The 17,212-nt window shown below is 51.4% G+C and overlaps 1 protein-coding gene across 2 annotated transcripts; it reads left to right on the top strand.

Moving 5' to 3' along the window:
- The first annotated feature begins 1,169 nt into the window (after positions 1 to 1,169).
- TMBIM6 (transmembrane BAX inhibitor motif containing 6) lies at positions 1,170 to 15,493 on the top strand. Of its 2 annotated transcripts, none has more exons than XM_012930885.2 (10): positions 1,170 to 1,320; positions 8,467 to 8,554; positions 9,467 to 9,575; positions 10,612 to 10,732; positions 12,490 to 12,538; positions 12,628 to 12,725; positions 12,878 to 12,957; positions 13,657 to 13,757; positions 14,381 to 14,456; positions 15,311 to 15,493. In XM_012930885.2, exons 2-10 carry the CDS (start codon positions 8,499 to 8,501, stop codon positions 15,332 to 15,334), a joined length of 714 nt encoding a protein of 237 aa, XP_012786339.1. In that variant the 5' UTR covers positions 1,170 to 1,320; positions 8,467 to 8,498; the 3' UTR covers positions 15,335 to 15,493. The 2 variants fall into 2 exon arrangements, with proteins under 2 accessions (XP_012786339.1, XP_058529740.1); XM_058673757.1 differs by lacking the exon at positions 1,170 to 1,320 and adding an exon at positions 1,748 to 1,963.
- The last annotated feature ends 1,719 nt before the right edge of the window (positions 15,494 to 17,212 follow it).

Genomic DNA, 17,212 nt, shown 5'->3' with positions numbered 1-17,212 from the left:
TGCAGTACCAACCTTCATGTGTGCTGGTTCAAGTCCCAGCTGCTCCCCTTTTGATCCAGCTCTCTGCTAATATACCTGGGAAAGCAGCAGAAGATGGTCCAAGTGCTGGGCCCCTTCCACCCATGTTGGAAACCCAAAAAAAGTTCCTAGCTCTTGGCTTTGGCCCCGCCCAGCCCTGCCATTACTTAGGGAGTGAACCGGCAAGAATTAAGTGCCTAATCTACATTTCTTCCATTTTTTTTTTTAAACCAAAAAATTTTCTGTCTGTGGGCCTGTTTCCTCAACTGGAAAGTGGGGCACAGAGCTGGCCTTCGTCAGACAAGTGTGGGACTCTAAAATTATGCAATAAAGTCAATATTTATTTAGAGCAAGTAAAATTATGTAATAATGACAAAATTATGTAATCAGGTCAATATTTATTTAGAGTGAGATAGGAAATCATTACAGGTTTTCAAATGCTGGCAAAACCTCCGACATCACAACATAACATTATTAACTGCCTCACAACCACGCAAGTCGCCCTCCTCCCATTTCAGCGGCATCCCATGTCTCTTCCGTGTCTTCTTTTTATTCCAGCTTCAGAGTAGAACGGTAAATTAGCAAACACGAAAACAGAGTTTTAAAACTGGATCGTTGAGAAACTTTGCATCACCTTTCCACCTGTCCACTTGCACAACTTGTCTGCCTGCTGGGATGAGGCCCTGGAGGGAATGGCCACCAAACGGGCAGCCAGGATAGCCGGGTCAGGTCCTCACAGCCTTCCTCATCCTCTGAGTCCCTCACCGCACCTCACCCCGCGCCCACCGCGCACGGCGGAGGCGACTTGCAAGAACCCGCCTTCCCCAGGCAGCGGATGGGGAGGTGGGCCCGGCAGTGTGTTCTCGAATCGCGCGAGCTCCGTTGATTTAACATGAGAACCCTGACAGCAGGGCCCGGGACTGGCCGGTCCCGGCGGCGGAGGCCCCTGACTCTGCAGCCGCGTCGACGGAGCCCGCCCTTCCTCGCTCCGTCCACTAGGGGCGGTGGCGGCCCGCGAGCCGCCCTTACTACCGGGCAAGAAGGCGGAGACCTTTCCCAACCGCGGCGGACGGTGGCCCGAGTCTTGATGGACAAGCGAGGTAGCTAATGACTGTGAGGTAAGCGGTCGCTGTTTATGCACGCACAGCCAATGGCAAGGCAAAGGCTAGCCAGTGGCCAATGAGGAGCGACCTTGCGGGAGGGGCGGATGCCGTATAAAAGAGCCTGGCGCCGACGCCGGGAGTGTCAGAGCACGTCCGGTGTTGGAAGAGCTGCCAGGCTCCTGAGAGGAGGGCTACGAAGGTAACGTCCGGCCCTCCTGGGGCCGGGCCGGCCGGGAGCGAGCGGTGGGGAAGGAGACCGTCCTGGCTGAGCCGAAAGCGGAGTCGCCCGGGCTGCGGAGGGGACGGGGCCTCGTCCTCCGCGCGCGGCGGGGCGGGTAGGGGCGCTCGCGCCGCGCAGGCGCCGGCCCGGATGGGGGTGGGGTTCCGCGGCCGGCCGGGCGCGCGCGGGGCGGCGGGGCGGCGGGGCGGCGGGTGGCCGGGGTGGCCGGGCAGGACACGCGGCGGGGCGGCGGGTGGTCGGGGTGGACACGCTGCGGGCTCCTCGGCCCATGGTGGCCGGCGTGGCCCCTGGCGGCCGGCCCGTGATGTCACGCTCCTCTGTGACATGGGAGGAGGCTCCGGGGTGGCCGGGCAGCCGGCGGCCGCACCTGCTTCCCAGGGCCCCGCTCCGGTCCGACCGGTTGGTTACCTGTGGACGGGTGAGGCGGCGTCGCCGGGACCTGCTGGCCGCAGCCGCGCTGGGGTTCTCTGGTTTCTTGCTGAGCTGTGAGCACAGCTCTGCATCGCCTGCCCCGTGAGCCAGCCGCTGTCAGGTGGAGAAGGTCCAGCGGTGGGTCACCTGTGAATGAGTAACCCGTCGGAGGTGCCCTTTGGGGCTAAAGGTGAATGGCTGATGGGCTTGGCTCCTTGTTGCTTGCCCGAGACCGACGTGGAGTTAATTCGGGAATGATTATCCGTGTTTTTTTTTTTTTAATTATTTATTATTTAACTTCAGTAATTACATTGTATTATGTGATTATCCGTGTTTTACCCCCGCATTTTTTCTTATGGATCTTTGCGTGCGCCCTTCACTTCTGCCATTTTTTAAAACACTTCTCGGGGTGTGTGTGTGTGTGTGTGTGTGTGTGTGTAGTATTTTGTCGTGGCTTCAGTGGTATGTTTTCTTGCAGTAAGACTAGAACGGCCAAGTCCTGGAGAAATTCAGTCTGTTTCCTTCCTCCAGTATTCATCTTGCTGAGGGGACATGGCTTTGGGCTTTTTCTTTTCTCTCCCTTCCGCACTGTTGATCGATGGACTCTTACTCTTAAAATGGGGAAAGGCCGATACCGAGCAGTTCCGGGTTTGTTTGGTTTTCACCCTGATAATATGGGTTGTGCTGCTTGTAGAAATGAATGCTGGAAAGTACAGAGAAGTGTGTCAGGTGTCAGCGTGTGTTTGGTTCGTGTTTTTTTTTGGGGGGGGGGAGGGGAGGGTTTCCCTTGCCCTGGGCTTGGGGCTGAGTGAGTGAGGACTTTTCTCAGAACCAGGCACAGGTGTTGGAAGAGCTGTGTTAACTTCCTGGTGTTGTCGAGTGTCCACGGTTGCTCTTGGCATGCGGTGGAGCCGGTGTTAATCATCATGCCAAATGACCTGAAATGACAATCACTTTTGCTCCGGGTTAAGTGGTACAAGATGGCAGGACTTGACACCAAAGCCAGTGCCTTTTTGACCTTTCAAGGCCTTTGAAGTTGGATTGATTTGAAGATGAGAAGCACACCGGAAGCTGTGAAGTGTTCTGTGACTAGTCAGGCTTGAAGACTTTCACTGGGTTTCATAAACCACCCAAGGGTGTTGCTCTGCCCTGGGGAAGCTGCTGAGCAGTCCCAGGGGGCCCTAGCTGCAGACTTTTCCTTTGCCAGTTTGGTTTGCCTGTCCAAGTATCTTCCACATCACCCTGTTTGTGTTCTCCCAGAGTTTCTTGACCAAATCTGACAGAACCATTACAGCTTTTATATTAGACATGTTTTTCTTCCAAGGACCATGTATGCAAGATCGGGCCATTTGAGTGACCCACTGGAGTAGGTGCCACCATGAGCCTGCTCAGGACCGTCTGGGAGCCAGCCCAGTGGGCAGTGAGCGGTGCTCCTGAGGGTGAGCAGTTCCTGCAGGGGGAGCTGGAAGGAGGTGCCACTGGCCCCGAGTGAAGTGCTGTGGTCACTTGTCCTAGTCTAAGCTGGCTCTCACTGGGCTCAGTCATTAGGGAGGGATTATTGATTTATACCTGAAGAAGATTATGTATTTAGGGCACTTGGCACCTTCTTGGGGTTCAGTATCTATCAAACAGGTTGTGAATATGGGGGAGAGATTAAAAAAGTGTTGCATTTGGTAGGAAAAATGATTAATTGGCAGTGGTAGACATTCCATGCGTGTGCACTGGTTTGGTTTTGCCGCAGCCCCCTGTAGGAGTGGGTTGACTGGATTGCTCATCTGGGATGAGCAGAGCCCAGCCCCGGACAGACAGAATTCCTTGGGTTGTTCTGAAATGCAGCTGCCTGGGGGCAGGAGAACATCAGGCTAATGACCACTGAGCTCATCAGGTTCTGGGTTATTAGGCTGCCTCAGAACGCCCTGTGGCCCGGTGGGACAGGAGACACTGAAGGTGTGCCGAGATAACCCGCTGCTTAAACACCACTAGTAAGATTGCTCAAATTCCTTCAAAGTTCAGTTTATACCTTGCTTTGTTACCAACCCCCTCATTTAATTTTTACTTTTTAATTTGGGTACATAATGTATTTTTATTTTGTAGTTAGCTGTGAGTGATTGAGCAATAATTTCTTTTTTTTTTTTTAAGATTTATTTATTTTTTATTACAAAGTCAGATGTACAGAGAGGAGGAGAGACAGAGAGGAAGATCTTCCGTCCGATGATTCACTCCCCCAGTGAGCGCAATGGCCAATGCTGCGCCGATCCAAAGCCGGGAGCCAGGAACTTCTTCTGGGTCTCCCACGCGGGTGCAGGGTCCCAAGGCCCCGGGCCGTCCTCGACTGCTTTCCCAGGCCACAAGCAGGGAGCTGGGAAGTGGAGCTGCTGGGAGTAGAACCGGTGCCCACATGGGATCCCGGCGCATTCAAGGCGAGGACTTTAGCCGCTAGGCCATGCCGCCAGGCCCATTGAGCAATATTTTCTGAGGAATTAATGCACAAGGCATGTGTAAACTAAGCCTAGGATAAATGTCCTGTAAAACTAGACTTTCAAAAGGAACAGAAAATGCAGTGGAAATGAGCGTAGTGGATGCTGACAGCAGCGGTAGTGGTTTCTGCGTACTCGCTGCACACGCTGTGCGAAGTGTCGTTCAGCACTGTGGTGTTCTTGCTTTCAGCTGTGCCAGGTGGGGTATTGTGTGTCACTGTTTCACAGAAGGTGAAACTGAACGCTTGCTGGAAGTGCTGGCCAGGGCACTGATGCACCTTGCTGCTACAGGGCCGGGGTGGCCTCTCCTGAGCAGTGCGTGGGGCTTTTATGTGTCTCAGCTTAGTACTTGGGATACCTGAGGACATACACACAGGTCAGAGTGGTTGAATTAATGAGGAAGAAAGAGTCTTAGAACTCGCAAACTAGTATTTCCTTGAATGTGTGGACAGTGTTCTGATGACCTGCTAGTTTCATGTTAAATAGTATGCTGGCAGGCAGCGTCTGCCCTGGTTGCATCCACCTGGCTTTGTTTTTTCAGACACTAGCATTTTTTTCTTTTTTCTTTTTTTTAAGATTTATTTATTTTGTTGGAAAGGCAGGTGTACAGAGAGGAGAGACAGAGAAGATCTTCCGTCCGATGGTTCACTCCCCAAGTAGCCACGACGGCCGGTGCTGCGCCAATCCAAAGCCAGGAGCCAGGAACTTCTTTCCAGGTCTCCTACACGGGTGCAGGGTCCCAAGACTTTGGGCCGTCCTCAACTGCTTTCCCAGGCCACAAGCAGGGAGCTGGATGGGAAGTGGAGCTGCCGGGATTAGAACCTGCACCCACATGGGATCCCGGCACATTGAAGGCAAGGACCTTAACCATTACGCTATCGCACCAGGCCCGGATTTTTTTCTTAATGCATACTAAATACATGGTCATTTCTGTTTTGGAGAGATTTGGCAGGTTCCATGTGTCTCCTATGCACTGTGCTGGAATGAGGTTGCGGAAAATCATTTCACGTTTTTAATGTTTGAGAATTGAGCCTTGACAGTTTTTGTTTTAGGACAGGAGTAAGGAGGAAGTCTGGAAAAGCAGCAAGGACTGTAAGCTGTGGCTGGCCACTGGTAGTGACCGCCTGCCTGCCGCACCTTCCTCCCCACGCGAAATGCCTGATGTGGAGCGTGGCTGCTCTGTTCTTGGTACAGCCATGCAGCAAGCTGGTAGCTCTTGGTGTGCCTTGGGTGCTGTGGCAGAGGAGTCTGGCATGGGCAAATCACAGGGTGATGACAGTAAACACGGTCTAGCAAGAATTGCATGAGCAGTTGTGATCGATTCTGACAGGTGTTGGATCCGCTGCTGCTCTGAGGATGGGGTGTTGAATGCGGCCCTGAACCAGGTCGGAGGGATTTCCTTGTGATTAACACCTGCACACTGATTTCTCCCAAGGAGATGCAGCATAGATTTCTCACTCCTCCCAAACCCAGGCATTGTCCACACTGTATGCTTTGTAAATGCCCTGCTTTCTTATTTTAGAATATTTAAGAATTGGGAAATGAGAGAAGGTCCGTGGAATGGGGTACATTGTAATAGACTTGTATACAAAACCACTGTGGGATTTTTCAGCAGTTTGTATTGTAAAATACACATGATAGCGTTTGAATGTACTCTGTTCTCAGGTGAATTTTCACTTAGCTGTGGCCGTCCTCAGCTCCCTAGACTGAGTTACTTAGTCAGTGGTTCTGAGTTTCTCGAGCTCTGGTAAGAGCTGTTAGATCCTGGGGTGGAAATGCTTGCAGTCGAGAGCTGCTGTTTTTGAGCTCTGATGCAGTTTAACCTGGTTGTGCTGGGTGTGCACGTGAGCCATCGAAAATATAACCTCTTTTCTGTGTGGCTTCTGGTGTAGAACTTGGTGAATCTATGCTGTGTGGACACACTTGAGGGTACAGATGGATCTATTAGTTATCTGTACGTTAGTTCTTGTCTGTTTGGAACAGATCTAGAACAAGTTATCCTGCTTCCTGATCCTAAGGCCTGTTTTTTCTCCTCAAGTTTTAATATTTCTGACTTAGATTGTCATATCTGTTAAGTAGATCTTTATTTTCTTTCCTGTAACTGTTATTAAAACTACTGTGTACTTTCACAACTATAAAACGTGATAGTTAAATAGTTCAGTAAATGTTGTTTGTGTATGATTTCTGGCTGCTGGTGAATGAAGGTTAAATCACAGTTGGACACCTCCCTCCCCACCCTGACAGGCTGCCATGGTTTTGACTTTCCCATCAGCAGTTGTAGGAGCCCCGGAAAGGCGGTGCCGCCTGGGAGATGTCAGACGGCCAGATGCTGTGGGGTCTGCTTGCATAGGTGTTGCCCCTTTCTGACAAGGAGCCTCTGGGCTCTTGAGAGTACCCCACCATCTCCCTGACGTGGTGCTGGAAATTGGCAGTAAGAGCTACTTTGGGTTGCTGCTGTGTTGGCTCTGAAGGTTGCTTCAGGGTTGCTGCATATTCTCTCTGGGGATGTCATTAAGGGTGTTAATGGAAACCTTAAACCAAGACACTTCCCAGGTGCTGGATTCTGCCCTCCTCTAAGAGTGCTCCCTGGAGAGCACAGCCTTCATTGTGGCGTGTTAGGCTGTGGCTGGCCTCGCAACAGCCTGCAATAGTTGCACCATCTAGATCAAGAAGGCCCACAACCCGTGACTTAGAGGGAGAGGCAAGGCTTTGGTAGGTTCTCTGCTGCTTCCTGCTGACTTCATCCTGAAGAGCAGAACTAGACACAGAGGTGAGGTGAGTGAGCCTGTCGGGGAGGAGAGGGCCTGTGTGTTGGCGAGAGCCTTCGGAGGGAGTAGTGAGGCCTGCCCCTGGCCAGGACTCCTAAGGAAATTGGTAGGAGGTTGCAGTTTTTGAGAGGGCTGCGCTACCGTGCACTGGTTCTCTTCCCAAAGATCCAAAACAGCTGGGACTGGGCCAGAAGTCAGGAGCCAGGGAACCCATCCAGGTCTGCTGTGGCTCGCTGAGCCACCCTGGATGCAGGGAGGTGGTGAGGTGTGCACCGGAGCAGAGCCGCCGCTGGGGGCTGTTTTGTTGCTGGTAAGGCTGGTGTGAGCAGTCTGCCTGCCTTTCCAATAACTCATCTTTTGTGTGTGAAACCCACTCCCCTTTGGTAGGTTTTAAATGGATTGGCATTATAAATCTAATTTGGAGGATTTGCCTTTGGAAAAGATGAGAACTCTTGATTAAACCTTTGGTTGTATAGATGGGGTATGTTTATGTCAGATTGCATGTGAGATGGGGAGGGAGCAGGACTTGAAAACCTGACTTAATGGTACTGACACAATGCAGCAGCCTGTACGTAGCCGGTTGAAGTTGTGTTTCTCGGGAAAATGGGACAGTTTAGCAAAACTTGAATAAGGGCTGTGTGTGAATGAGATCATAATACTACATCAGTGTGAATTTCCTGATTATGATCGTTGCTTTTTGACATATGAACTCAAATATTTAGGAATGTAGTGTCTGCATAGTTTGTGAAGAATGTTTTTAGTCTTCAACGAGGATAAAGTAAATAGTGGAATAGTGATGTTAAGAAGTCTGGGTGAAGAATGCAAGGGCTTCTTTGTACTGTTCCCACTTTCTGTGGAAAAGGGTCTGAACCGTGTCAGAATGGTGAAAAGTCTTTCTGCCTAAATTTGCTTTCGGAGGAAAACCATTGTGAGATGTACTAAATAAATGGTTTTCTAGTGTGACGGTTTACAATGCAAGTCCTAGCACAGTATCCCACTTCATAGCGTTTCTTTCTCAATACCTTCACTGAGGAGGCTCGCTGGCATCCTGAAGCAGTGGTGTAAAATTGCTGCGTGAGCTAGTGGCTGTGGCTGATCGTCTTGACTAGGCTGCGGATTATCTCTTTGACAAACTGGTTTTAAAGGGGCAAAGTTTTCTTCTGAGAGTAAAATCAAAGAAAATCTAAAAGAACAAGGGGGGAGGGGCTTCACAAAGTTCCTGGAAGTGTAATTAAAAGTGAAGCTTGTTTTGGTGCAAAAAGTTTTAGCTCCAAGGATAGCTTTTTCATAAGTCTTTATTTTCCATTAACCTTTTGAAGGTCCCTAGTACTTAACAGTGAAAATGGTTCCGATGAGGTACTTTGCGTTTTTCCAGCTTGTCTGTTGTTTCTTAGCCGGGCAGTGTGTTACTTACGCCTTCACAATGGCCTTTTGTTCTTACTCCACAGAGCGGAGGCCGTGTCCCACAGACTCGGGAACCATGAATGTGTTTGATCGGAAGATCAATTTTGATGCGCTCTTCAAGTTTTCCCACATGTGAGTGCCTTGCCCCTGACTGCATTGTCCCCGCTCATGCCTGGCTTATTCCCTTTTCCTAGTGTATTGAGTTTTGTATAAGAAAAACAAACACATTTGGCTAAAACCCAGAAGACCGAATAAAAGCACCCAGATGCTGCAGGCTGCTGTGTGATGTTGGGTACTAACTGTGATTACTTTTAAGCTTTTGGCTTGCCCCCAATTTTTTTTTTTAAAGATTTATTCATTTTATTACAGCCAGATATACACAGAGAGGAGGAGAGACAGAGAGGAAGATCTTCCGTCTGATGATTCACTCCCCAAGTGAGCCGCAACGGGCCGATGCACGCCGATCCGAAGCCGGGAACCTGGAACCTCTTCCGGGTCTCCCATGCGGGTGCAGGGTCCCAATGCTTTGGGCCATCCTCAACTGCTTTCCCAGGCCACAAGCAGGGAGCTGGATGGGAAGTGGAGCAGCCGGGATTAGAACCGGCGCCCATATGGGATCCCGGGGCTTTCAAGGCGAGGACTTTAGCCGCTAGGCCACGCTGCCGGGTCCCCCAATTTTTTCTTTTTAAGATTTTAAAATTTTTATTGGAAGGGCAGATGTATGAAGAGGAGATATAGAGAGAAAGATCTTCTGTCTGCTGGTTCACTCCTCAACTGGCTGCAGTAGCTGGAGCTGAGCCGATCCGAAGCCAGGAGCTGAGATTTTAGCTACTGCACCAGGCTCAATAAACAAGTCTTTATAAATTTTATTTAACCTGTTTCAAAACATGTTTTTATGTGTGTGTTTTTTAATGTATCCAAATTCTCTCAAGCTATTTGTAATGCAGCTTTCACATATTCTCTGGGAAAGGATGGAGTGAAATTACTGTTAGCTTAGACATGAGATTAGCGCAGGAGTGATGACTGCTGTCACTTTTTTCCTAGAACCCCCTCGACACAGCAGCACCTGAAGAAGGTCTATGCCAGCTTTGCCCTCTGTATGTTTGTGGCGGCTGCCGGGGCCTATGTCCATGTGGTCACTCACTTCATTCAGGTAAGATCAGCCTTCTGTCCTGGTTGCGATGATGCTGACTACATTAGGAAGGAGCTCGCTGCACAGCGTGTATCTCAAAGCTTGTGCCCTTTCTTAATCCGTCTCCGTCGTCTGGGGTCTGACCTCAGCCAGCCGTTAATCAGGACGTGTAAAGCCATTTCAGTTTTCTGGCAGAAAGCAGAGTGTCTTAGCTTTGGCACTGACCAGCCTCCAAGACGTCTGCGCACTGAGGGAGGCGTGAGTGCGGGCTGGGAGTCTCCTGGACAGTGGCCTTTCTGTCCTTTGCTCCCTCATTCCTCTCTGCCCAGGTGCCTGTGCAGTGTGTGGCTTTGAGAGCTGTCATCTCGTGGTGGGGGCAGCCCTCCACAACTCCTCTTCCAACACCGTGGAGGAGTTCCAGCAGGCTCAGAGGACAAGTTCTCATTGACCGAGCCTTGTCCATTTTCAGTAGCTTTTTTAGCAAGTGCCTGGAGCGTGCCTGTGTTGGCGTTTGGCACTGCAGAGGAGACACTGCCCTGGCACTCAGGACCTGGCACCTTGGTGTTTACTTGTCCTGCAGGTGGAGTGTGCTTCAAGCGCTTGTCACCGTGGTTCTCTCTTAGGACTCCCTCATGGTGTGAGGAAGGGTGGTGGCTGTTGGTTGACAGACTTCTCAAGGTAGAAGTGCCTCCAGCCCCCGCTGTGGTCCCGACCCGTCCTCAAGACTCAGGCTTCTCTCCTGAGCCCAGCTCCCGAGAGTGTACTGTCTTGTCCCCTGTGTCCACCTTAGAAAGGCATGGTTGAATTCACAACTATGAGGTACACATTCCTTGACTTAGCTATGAGGTTATGTCCCAATAAGCCCGTCGTCCTAAGTTGAAAATACCACGAGTAACTGTAGTACCCGTGACCTTCCAAGCAGCTCAGCAAACCCGCACACTGTAATGTTACTTGATCAGTCAGGTCAGAAAGGGGACGTTGCACCCTTATATCCAGGACCTGTGTGTGGGGATGCCGCACCCTCACATCCAGGACCTGTGTGTTTCATTATTGACAGGCTGGCCTGCTGTCCGCCCTGGGCTCCCTGGGGTTGATGATGTGGCTGATGGCGACCCCTCATAGCCATGAAACTGAGCAGAAAAGACTGGGACTTCTGGCTGGATTTGCTTTCCTTACAGGTATTAAGGGATTGGTTTAATTTTGAGGGAGGAAAACTATGGGAGCCTTGCTTTATTGTTATACACTAAAAGCCAGTATTTGTCATTATTATGAAGAGTGATTTGTTTGACAGAGTGACAGAGAAAGAAGAGAGGTCTCTGTCTGCTGATGCACTCCCCAAGTGGCCCCGGTAGCCAGGGCAGGACCGAGCCAGAGCCAGGAGCACCGGGACCCCAGCACGCCGCCTCCCGGGCACGTTAGCAAGGAGGCTGGATGGGATTGATGCCAGACAGTCCAGTGTGGGTCATCGTGTCCCGGGTGGAGGCTCCCACTGCACAGCAGTGCCTGTCCCCGTAGTTTATTCTGATTTGGCATGCTTTGTTTTCTGTATGTTCCGATGGTACAGTTCCTTCAGCTTTTCTCTGAAGTATCTGCCTCTGGTGCTTTCTCCCTTAGGGTTTCTTCTAACATTGTATTCCAGTCTGGAGTGTTTTGTGCCTTACACAGTGTGTTTCCCCACCTGGGCTCACCTTGCTTCCCAGCCGTAGGATGACTTGTAGCTGTGACTTCAAGTGAGGCTCAGGCGCTGAGCTGGTGTGATCATACTGCAGTAGTACGGTGTTAGTGGCAGGCCTGTGTCTAAAGGACAGAGGATTTGATTCTCGGTGTTTGCTGCGGGTTTGCCCGCCCTGGCCGCTGCCACAGCAACATCTGTTGTGAGCCTAGCACATGGGCGTGCTCTCAAGGCTGTGTGTTGAGTTCCAGTGTGCAAGACACTTTGCTGATTGTTTAAAAAAAAAAAAACTGGAACACTTCTAGAATTCTCATGAACGGAAGAAGGACCTAAGCTTCATAATAAAAATACTTGCAAAGCAGTACTTGAATTAGTACAGTTTGTTCCAGGAGACAGACTGGCTACCCAGTGTTGACATTTTAGTAAGGAAGAGATAGAAGGATTAAGATTTTATCAGAGAAGGCTTACTTTTGGTGGCATTAAAGGGATAGCATTAGCAGGAGGAGAAGGGAAAGTAACGAGAACTGTTGTCCACCTGCAGAACTCGTCTTTCCATCCTTTGCTACAGAGGCGTCGGCCCCACTTGGCCACAAACGTCGCCGTCTGCCTCTGGCTTTTCTTCCCTGATTCTGCATCTGGCCCACACTGTCCTCTCCAACATCTGAGCTCAGAAATTCTTTACATGCCTGCTTCATTTTTCCCTGGATTTTTATTCCTCCTAACATTATTCATGATTGTTAGCTAAGATGACAACTTTGTAGCTTTGTCTATAAACAGTTCAGGGAAGTATAGGTTCTCTTGGAAAAAATAACAGGTATGAAAAGGGTGAGCAGCAGATTGCATTACTTGAGCCCCATGTTTTGTTTGTTGGGGAGCATGATTGTGCCTGCGCTCTTAGCGGTCAGGGTCCTCTTGAGGAATCGGAGTGGGTGGCCTGCTGTTGTGCAGTGTGGGAAACCTGCATTCCATGTCAGTGTCGCTGCTGCACTCGCGGGTGCAGCTTCCAGCTATCGCACGCTCTGAGAGGCAGCAGGTGGTGGCTCAAGGACTTTGGTTCCTGCCAGCTGCTTAGGAGACTCGGACGGATGGAGTTCTTGGCCCCTAGCCTCAGTCTGGTCCAGCCTTGGCTATCGTGGGCATTTGGGAAATGAACCAGCAAATAGAAAATGTCTGTCAAGACTTCAAATATAGTCAACTCTTTTCATTTTTGATCTTGAAAAACCGACATTCACACTCTTTTCCGGGGTGGTTGCTGTTTTCCAGGAGTTGGCCTGGGCCCTGCTCTGGAGCTGTGCATTGCCATCAACCCCAGGTAATCATTTTCAGAGTGTCATGTCTTTTTACTTCTGCGTCTGGGCTATACACGAATTGCCCTCAATCCAATGGTCTTCCTCCCAACAGCATCCTGCCCACTGCCTTCCTGGGCACGGCCATGATCTTCACCTGCTTCACCCTGAGCGCTCTGTATGCCAGACGCCGCACCTACCTCTTCCTGGGAGGTAAGCGCATGGGAGGGGCTCTGCTCGGCCCGAGTCCCTGTTAGGACTCCCTGCCTACCCGCTGCCCTCATTTGGGGGAAGGTGACTGGCTTTGCGGGAGTGCTTTCCTGTGTATTGGCTTCTCTGAGGATGGTTTTTGCCCTGTCTCACAGGTATCTTGATGTCAGCCATGAGCCTGATGCTCTTGTCTTCCTTGGGTAACCTTTTCTTTGGATCCATTTGGCTGTTCCAGGTAAGATTTTTGCTTGGCACCTGGCAACAGCCTTTTTCTTGCTCAGCCCTGGAGTCAGGTGGGCTGAGCATCTTCCCGGTGTGCAGGCCACAGTAGACGCCTTTTAGTTTCTGTAGCTGAACGACCTGAGAAGGGCTCTGCAGAGCGAAGGTTCAGCTCTCGGTCCCTCAGCGGTGCCTCCTGTGGTTTGGGTATGTGGTGAGCCAGGAACCAGAGATGGAAACAGGGAACACACTTGTCTTGGGGCTGGTCCCCTCAAGGCAGTCATGAACACTCCACCCTGACCATCAGTCCAGTCCAGTCACTTCCTGAAGGCCCCTCCTTCACTGCCATAACCTGGCTGATTCCAGTTCTCACCCCTGAAAACGAGACACTGGAATTTGGAGGGTACCCAGGCCATCCTCAGGTGTAACGTCATCCAGCCCTAGCAGGTGAAATTATGGTCCGAGCATGGAGGGTGTCTCAGAGGACGTTTGTCTTAATGCAGGTCCAGTTCTTTGGTAAATGCTTGAAGCTCTTCAATGACCTTAAAGTAAAAACAGAACTGTGCCTGGAAAAGTGATGTGGTCTTGGTCGTAGGGTCGTTGCCGTTGAGTGATCGTGTCTGTAGGGTTAGCACTGGATGCACTTGGTACAGCCGAGAACAAGGTGTGACTGTTATCCCACCTGCTGTAATGGTAACTTCATTTTATTTTTTAGGCAAATCTGTACATGGGGCTGGTGGTCATGTGTGGCTTTGTCCTTTTTGATACTCAACTCATTATTGAAAAGGCTGAAAATGGAGATAAGGATTATATCTGGTAAGTGTTAAGAACTGGTCTTTATTTTTTAAAGATTTGTTTATTTGGAAGGCAGAGCAACAGAGAGAGTGGGTGGGAGAGGTGGGGAGATTTCTACCAACCTCTGGCTCCCTCCTCCCCAAATCGCCTCAAGAGCCAGAGCTAGACCAGGCTGAAGCTGGGAGCCAGGAGCTCCGTGCAGATCTCCATCATGGTGCCAGAGACCTGAGCCCCTGGGCCGTCGTCTGCCACTTTGCCCATTTCATTAGCAGGGAGCTGGATCCAGAGCCAGGCACTCTGCTGTGGGGTGGCAGGGTTACACGTGATGGCTTTACCAGTGAGAAAGAGACCAACACATTTTAAAGTTCTGGTTTTAATTTAAATGGATTCTTTTAAAAAAATTGTTTTTTAACTTAAAATTCTACATATTTGTGAAGTGTATGTGGTGTTTTGCCATCTTCAATGTAGCAATCCTTTCTCCGAGTCACAAGACCTGGCCCTGCACAGCCTCCAGCCCAGGCCCTCTCCACTCTCTGTGGCTTCAGTGAGCTGAAGGCTTACAAGTGTAGGGGTGGGGTGGAGACGGGGGTGGGGGCTGGAGGCTCTGTGGGCCTGCACTTGGTAACCCGCCTCTCCTCTTTCAGGCACTGCATTGACCTCTTCCTGGATTTCATTACTCTCTTCAGGAAGCTCATGATGATCCTGGCCATGAATGAGAAGGTTAGTGAGCCTCACCACGGGCACAGGTGACCGGGAGCACCTGGGTGCACCTGCTGACACGCTGCGTAGGGTCAGGGTGACTGACAGGCCACGGAGTGAGGAGACAGAGAGGAGCAGTTAAAACAGTCTTCCCTAGTGTTAGTGATAAAAAGAAGGGAACCTCGGTGGAGGAGGGGCAGCCTGCTGTGGCATCTGGGGACTCCATTCTCATGGTCAGGTAGGAGGTGACAGCTAGCTTTGGGGATTTTAGAAGCTGACTGATTTTCCATGTCTTAGTCTTTATCTTTTCCCGGAAAGGCATTTTGTAGAGCGTTTGTGAGCCTAATTCGGAGTCTGGCCTAACAGTAAGGAAGCGCATGAGGCGGGGGCTTGGCTTCTCACTTCCTGTTCTGAACAGGAAGTGGTGCAGGGTACAAGAGCAGGGGACTCTGGGGTTAGGACTCTGGCCTGTGCCGTGGCTGGACAGGTGCCCCCATTTCAGTTGGCACCCCTCACTTCATTCCAGAAACGTGCTGGGATTCCATTGAAGATTGCAGGAAGAGGCGGCCATGCAGCCAGCCTGTGTGTATCGGCCTGTGCCGTGGGCTCCCATCTGCCCTTCGGGCCAGGCCCGCCCCTGGCCAGCGGCAGGCTGGCGCTCATCACAGCCATTCCTGGTTGGGGTTCGAGTCGTGGCTGTAGACAGCCAGTTGACCTGTGCTGTGGCTCTTGTCAAGTCTGTCAGCAGTTTTTTGGAGGACCACGAGGAAGGTGGTCAGCTACTTCGGGGCTAAGCAGAGGTCACCTGGGTAGTCAAAGCTTGAATGTTGGTGCCAGAATCTGACAGGGCGCTATTCTCTGCCCGCCCCCCCCAGGACAAGAAGAAAGAGAAGAAGTGAGCGCACGGCCCTCCCGCTCCACTCCCTCGCCCTCATCCCCCCTCGCACTCGTTACAGGTGGCGTGCTCTGTGATAATGAAAAGCATCAGAAAAGCTTTTGTACTTTGTGGTTTTCTCTATTTTGGATTTTTTGATCAACAAACTGATTAGCAGAACATAGTTTGGAGTTTGGCTTTGTATTCCTGGGGTTCTTCACTTCTTCTCTGTCAGCCCCGTCCTTGGCCCCTTCCTCCGCTCAGCAGCCAGTCCAGTGAGGAGTGGGGAGCCCCAGAGGGGGCTAGCTGCGGGAGCCCCGCCCGCCGTGCTCTGTGCCTCTCCATGGGTGCTGGAACTGTTGGGCAGAGCTGGCCAGCTGCCCTCACTGTTGGATCTGTGTGCTGTTCCACGGGACTGGGCAGCGTGGTTTTCTTTGGAAAGAAGGTTGCTGCTCCCATTGCTAACTGAGGCTTGTAACATCAGAGAACGTCAAGACCTTCTGGTGGACACTTTGCTGCTTCTAGACTGCCCGGCTGGCAAGCACCCCCCGCCTCAGCCTCTGAGGAAGCCCGGCTTCGTGCGCATTCCGTTCCCACCCCCTCCCGACCCTCAGGGCACCTGCCGGCTCTCTGCTGGCACAGGAGGATTCCAGCAGAAAGGGAAGACGCGTCTGCATCCCCCACCTTGTGCACGTGTTGAAATCCTGGGCGTTGCCATAGTTCCAGAAGCATCTTTTGGGTTGCTGTGGGGAGGGGAGGGGAGGGGAGGGGCGTGGCCGAGCCCTGGCACAAAGCATGCCAGACACAGAGGGCTCTGCAGAGGTGGCACACACAGAGTCTGCCAGCAGAGCAGGGCCATGGCGACTCTGCAGCCGCCTAACGGCCCGTGGTGCGTGTGCTCAGCCAGGCACCGGTGGATAGTGTCAGACCGGCTGCTCGGGCAGTTAATGATATCCGCTTTACAGATGCACTTTAGCTTTGGAGCTGGTCACCTGTTAGCAGAATTCAGTAACCCTCTAGGCAGGCTCCAGGTGACTGGCCCAGGGAGAGCCCAGTCCTGCAGCTTTGTGGCCAGGCAGTGCTGCAGGCTGCCCCCTCAGCTGGCAGCGGCCAGGCCTGCCTGGAGAGGCCGTCCGCAGTCAGCATTTGGGGCTTTTCTGTTTGCAGTCCTTGCAGCCACAGGGCTGGTGCCCCGTGAAGCTTGTTCCCAGGCTGCCGATGTCGCCGGCAGGATCCACTCCCTCTGACCCAGCTGCTGCCTGCAGCCCCTGGCGTGAGGACTTTCCTAGAGGGTCTTCCTTCCTGTCAGGCCCCCATTAGCAACTCAGAACATCCGGGATTCTCTGCCAGGCTTGAGATTCTAAATGACATCTCCCGAAGCCAGACTCCACCTCTTGTGCTTTTTTTGCTTGGGATAAAGAGATTTTCTTTAGAAACAGTGCCAAGAATGATAAAATATAAAAAACTACTTTTAAAGAAAACACCTAACAGGTTTTTAATACAGTTATCGCTGTAATTACCACTTTCTTTTCTAGTTCTTGGTTTTCAGCTCAGGCTGCACACTCATACTGTGAAGACAGAGGTGTTTTTGATTCAGAAGTATATGAAATCTACATAGTCTTAATTTGTAAAAAATAAAGGAAATTCCGTAACCTTTGCCGGTGTTTGTGTGTGTGACGTTGGAGGGCAGCGGGGCTGGTGGGCCAGTAAGGGCCAGGGCTCAACCTGCCTGACAGGTAACAGGAAGGAGGACTGTGCCCAGGCCCCACCTCAGCCTCAGCCGCAGGGAGTATCCGTCCAGTACACAGCCTGGTCTTGGCCATGTTCTGTTCTTGCCCTTCGCCCTGACTGCGTGGCGGCGGCCAGCACATGGAGTTGGTTCAGGTGTGTGGGTGAGCTTTGG

This window comes from Ochotona princeps, chromosome 15 (assembly GCF_030435755.1).
Source record: "Ochotona princeps isolate mOchPri1 chromosome 15, mOchPri1.hap1, whole genome shotgun sequence".
Lineage (NCBI taxonomy): Eukaryota > Metazoa > Chordata > Mammalia > Lagomorpha > Ochotonidae > Ochotona > Ochotona princeps.
This window is presented reverse-complemented; position numbering and strand designations above follow the sequence as displayed.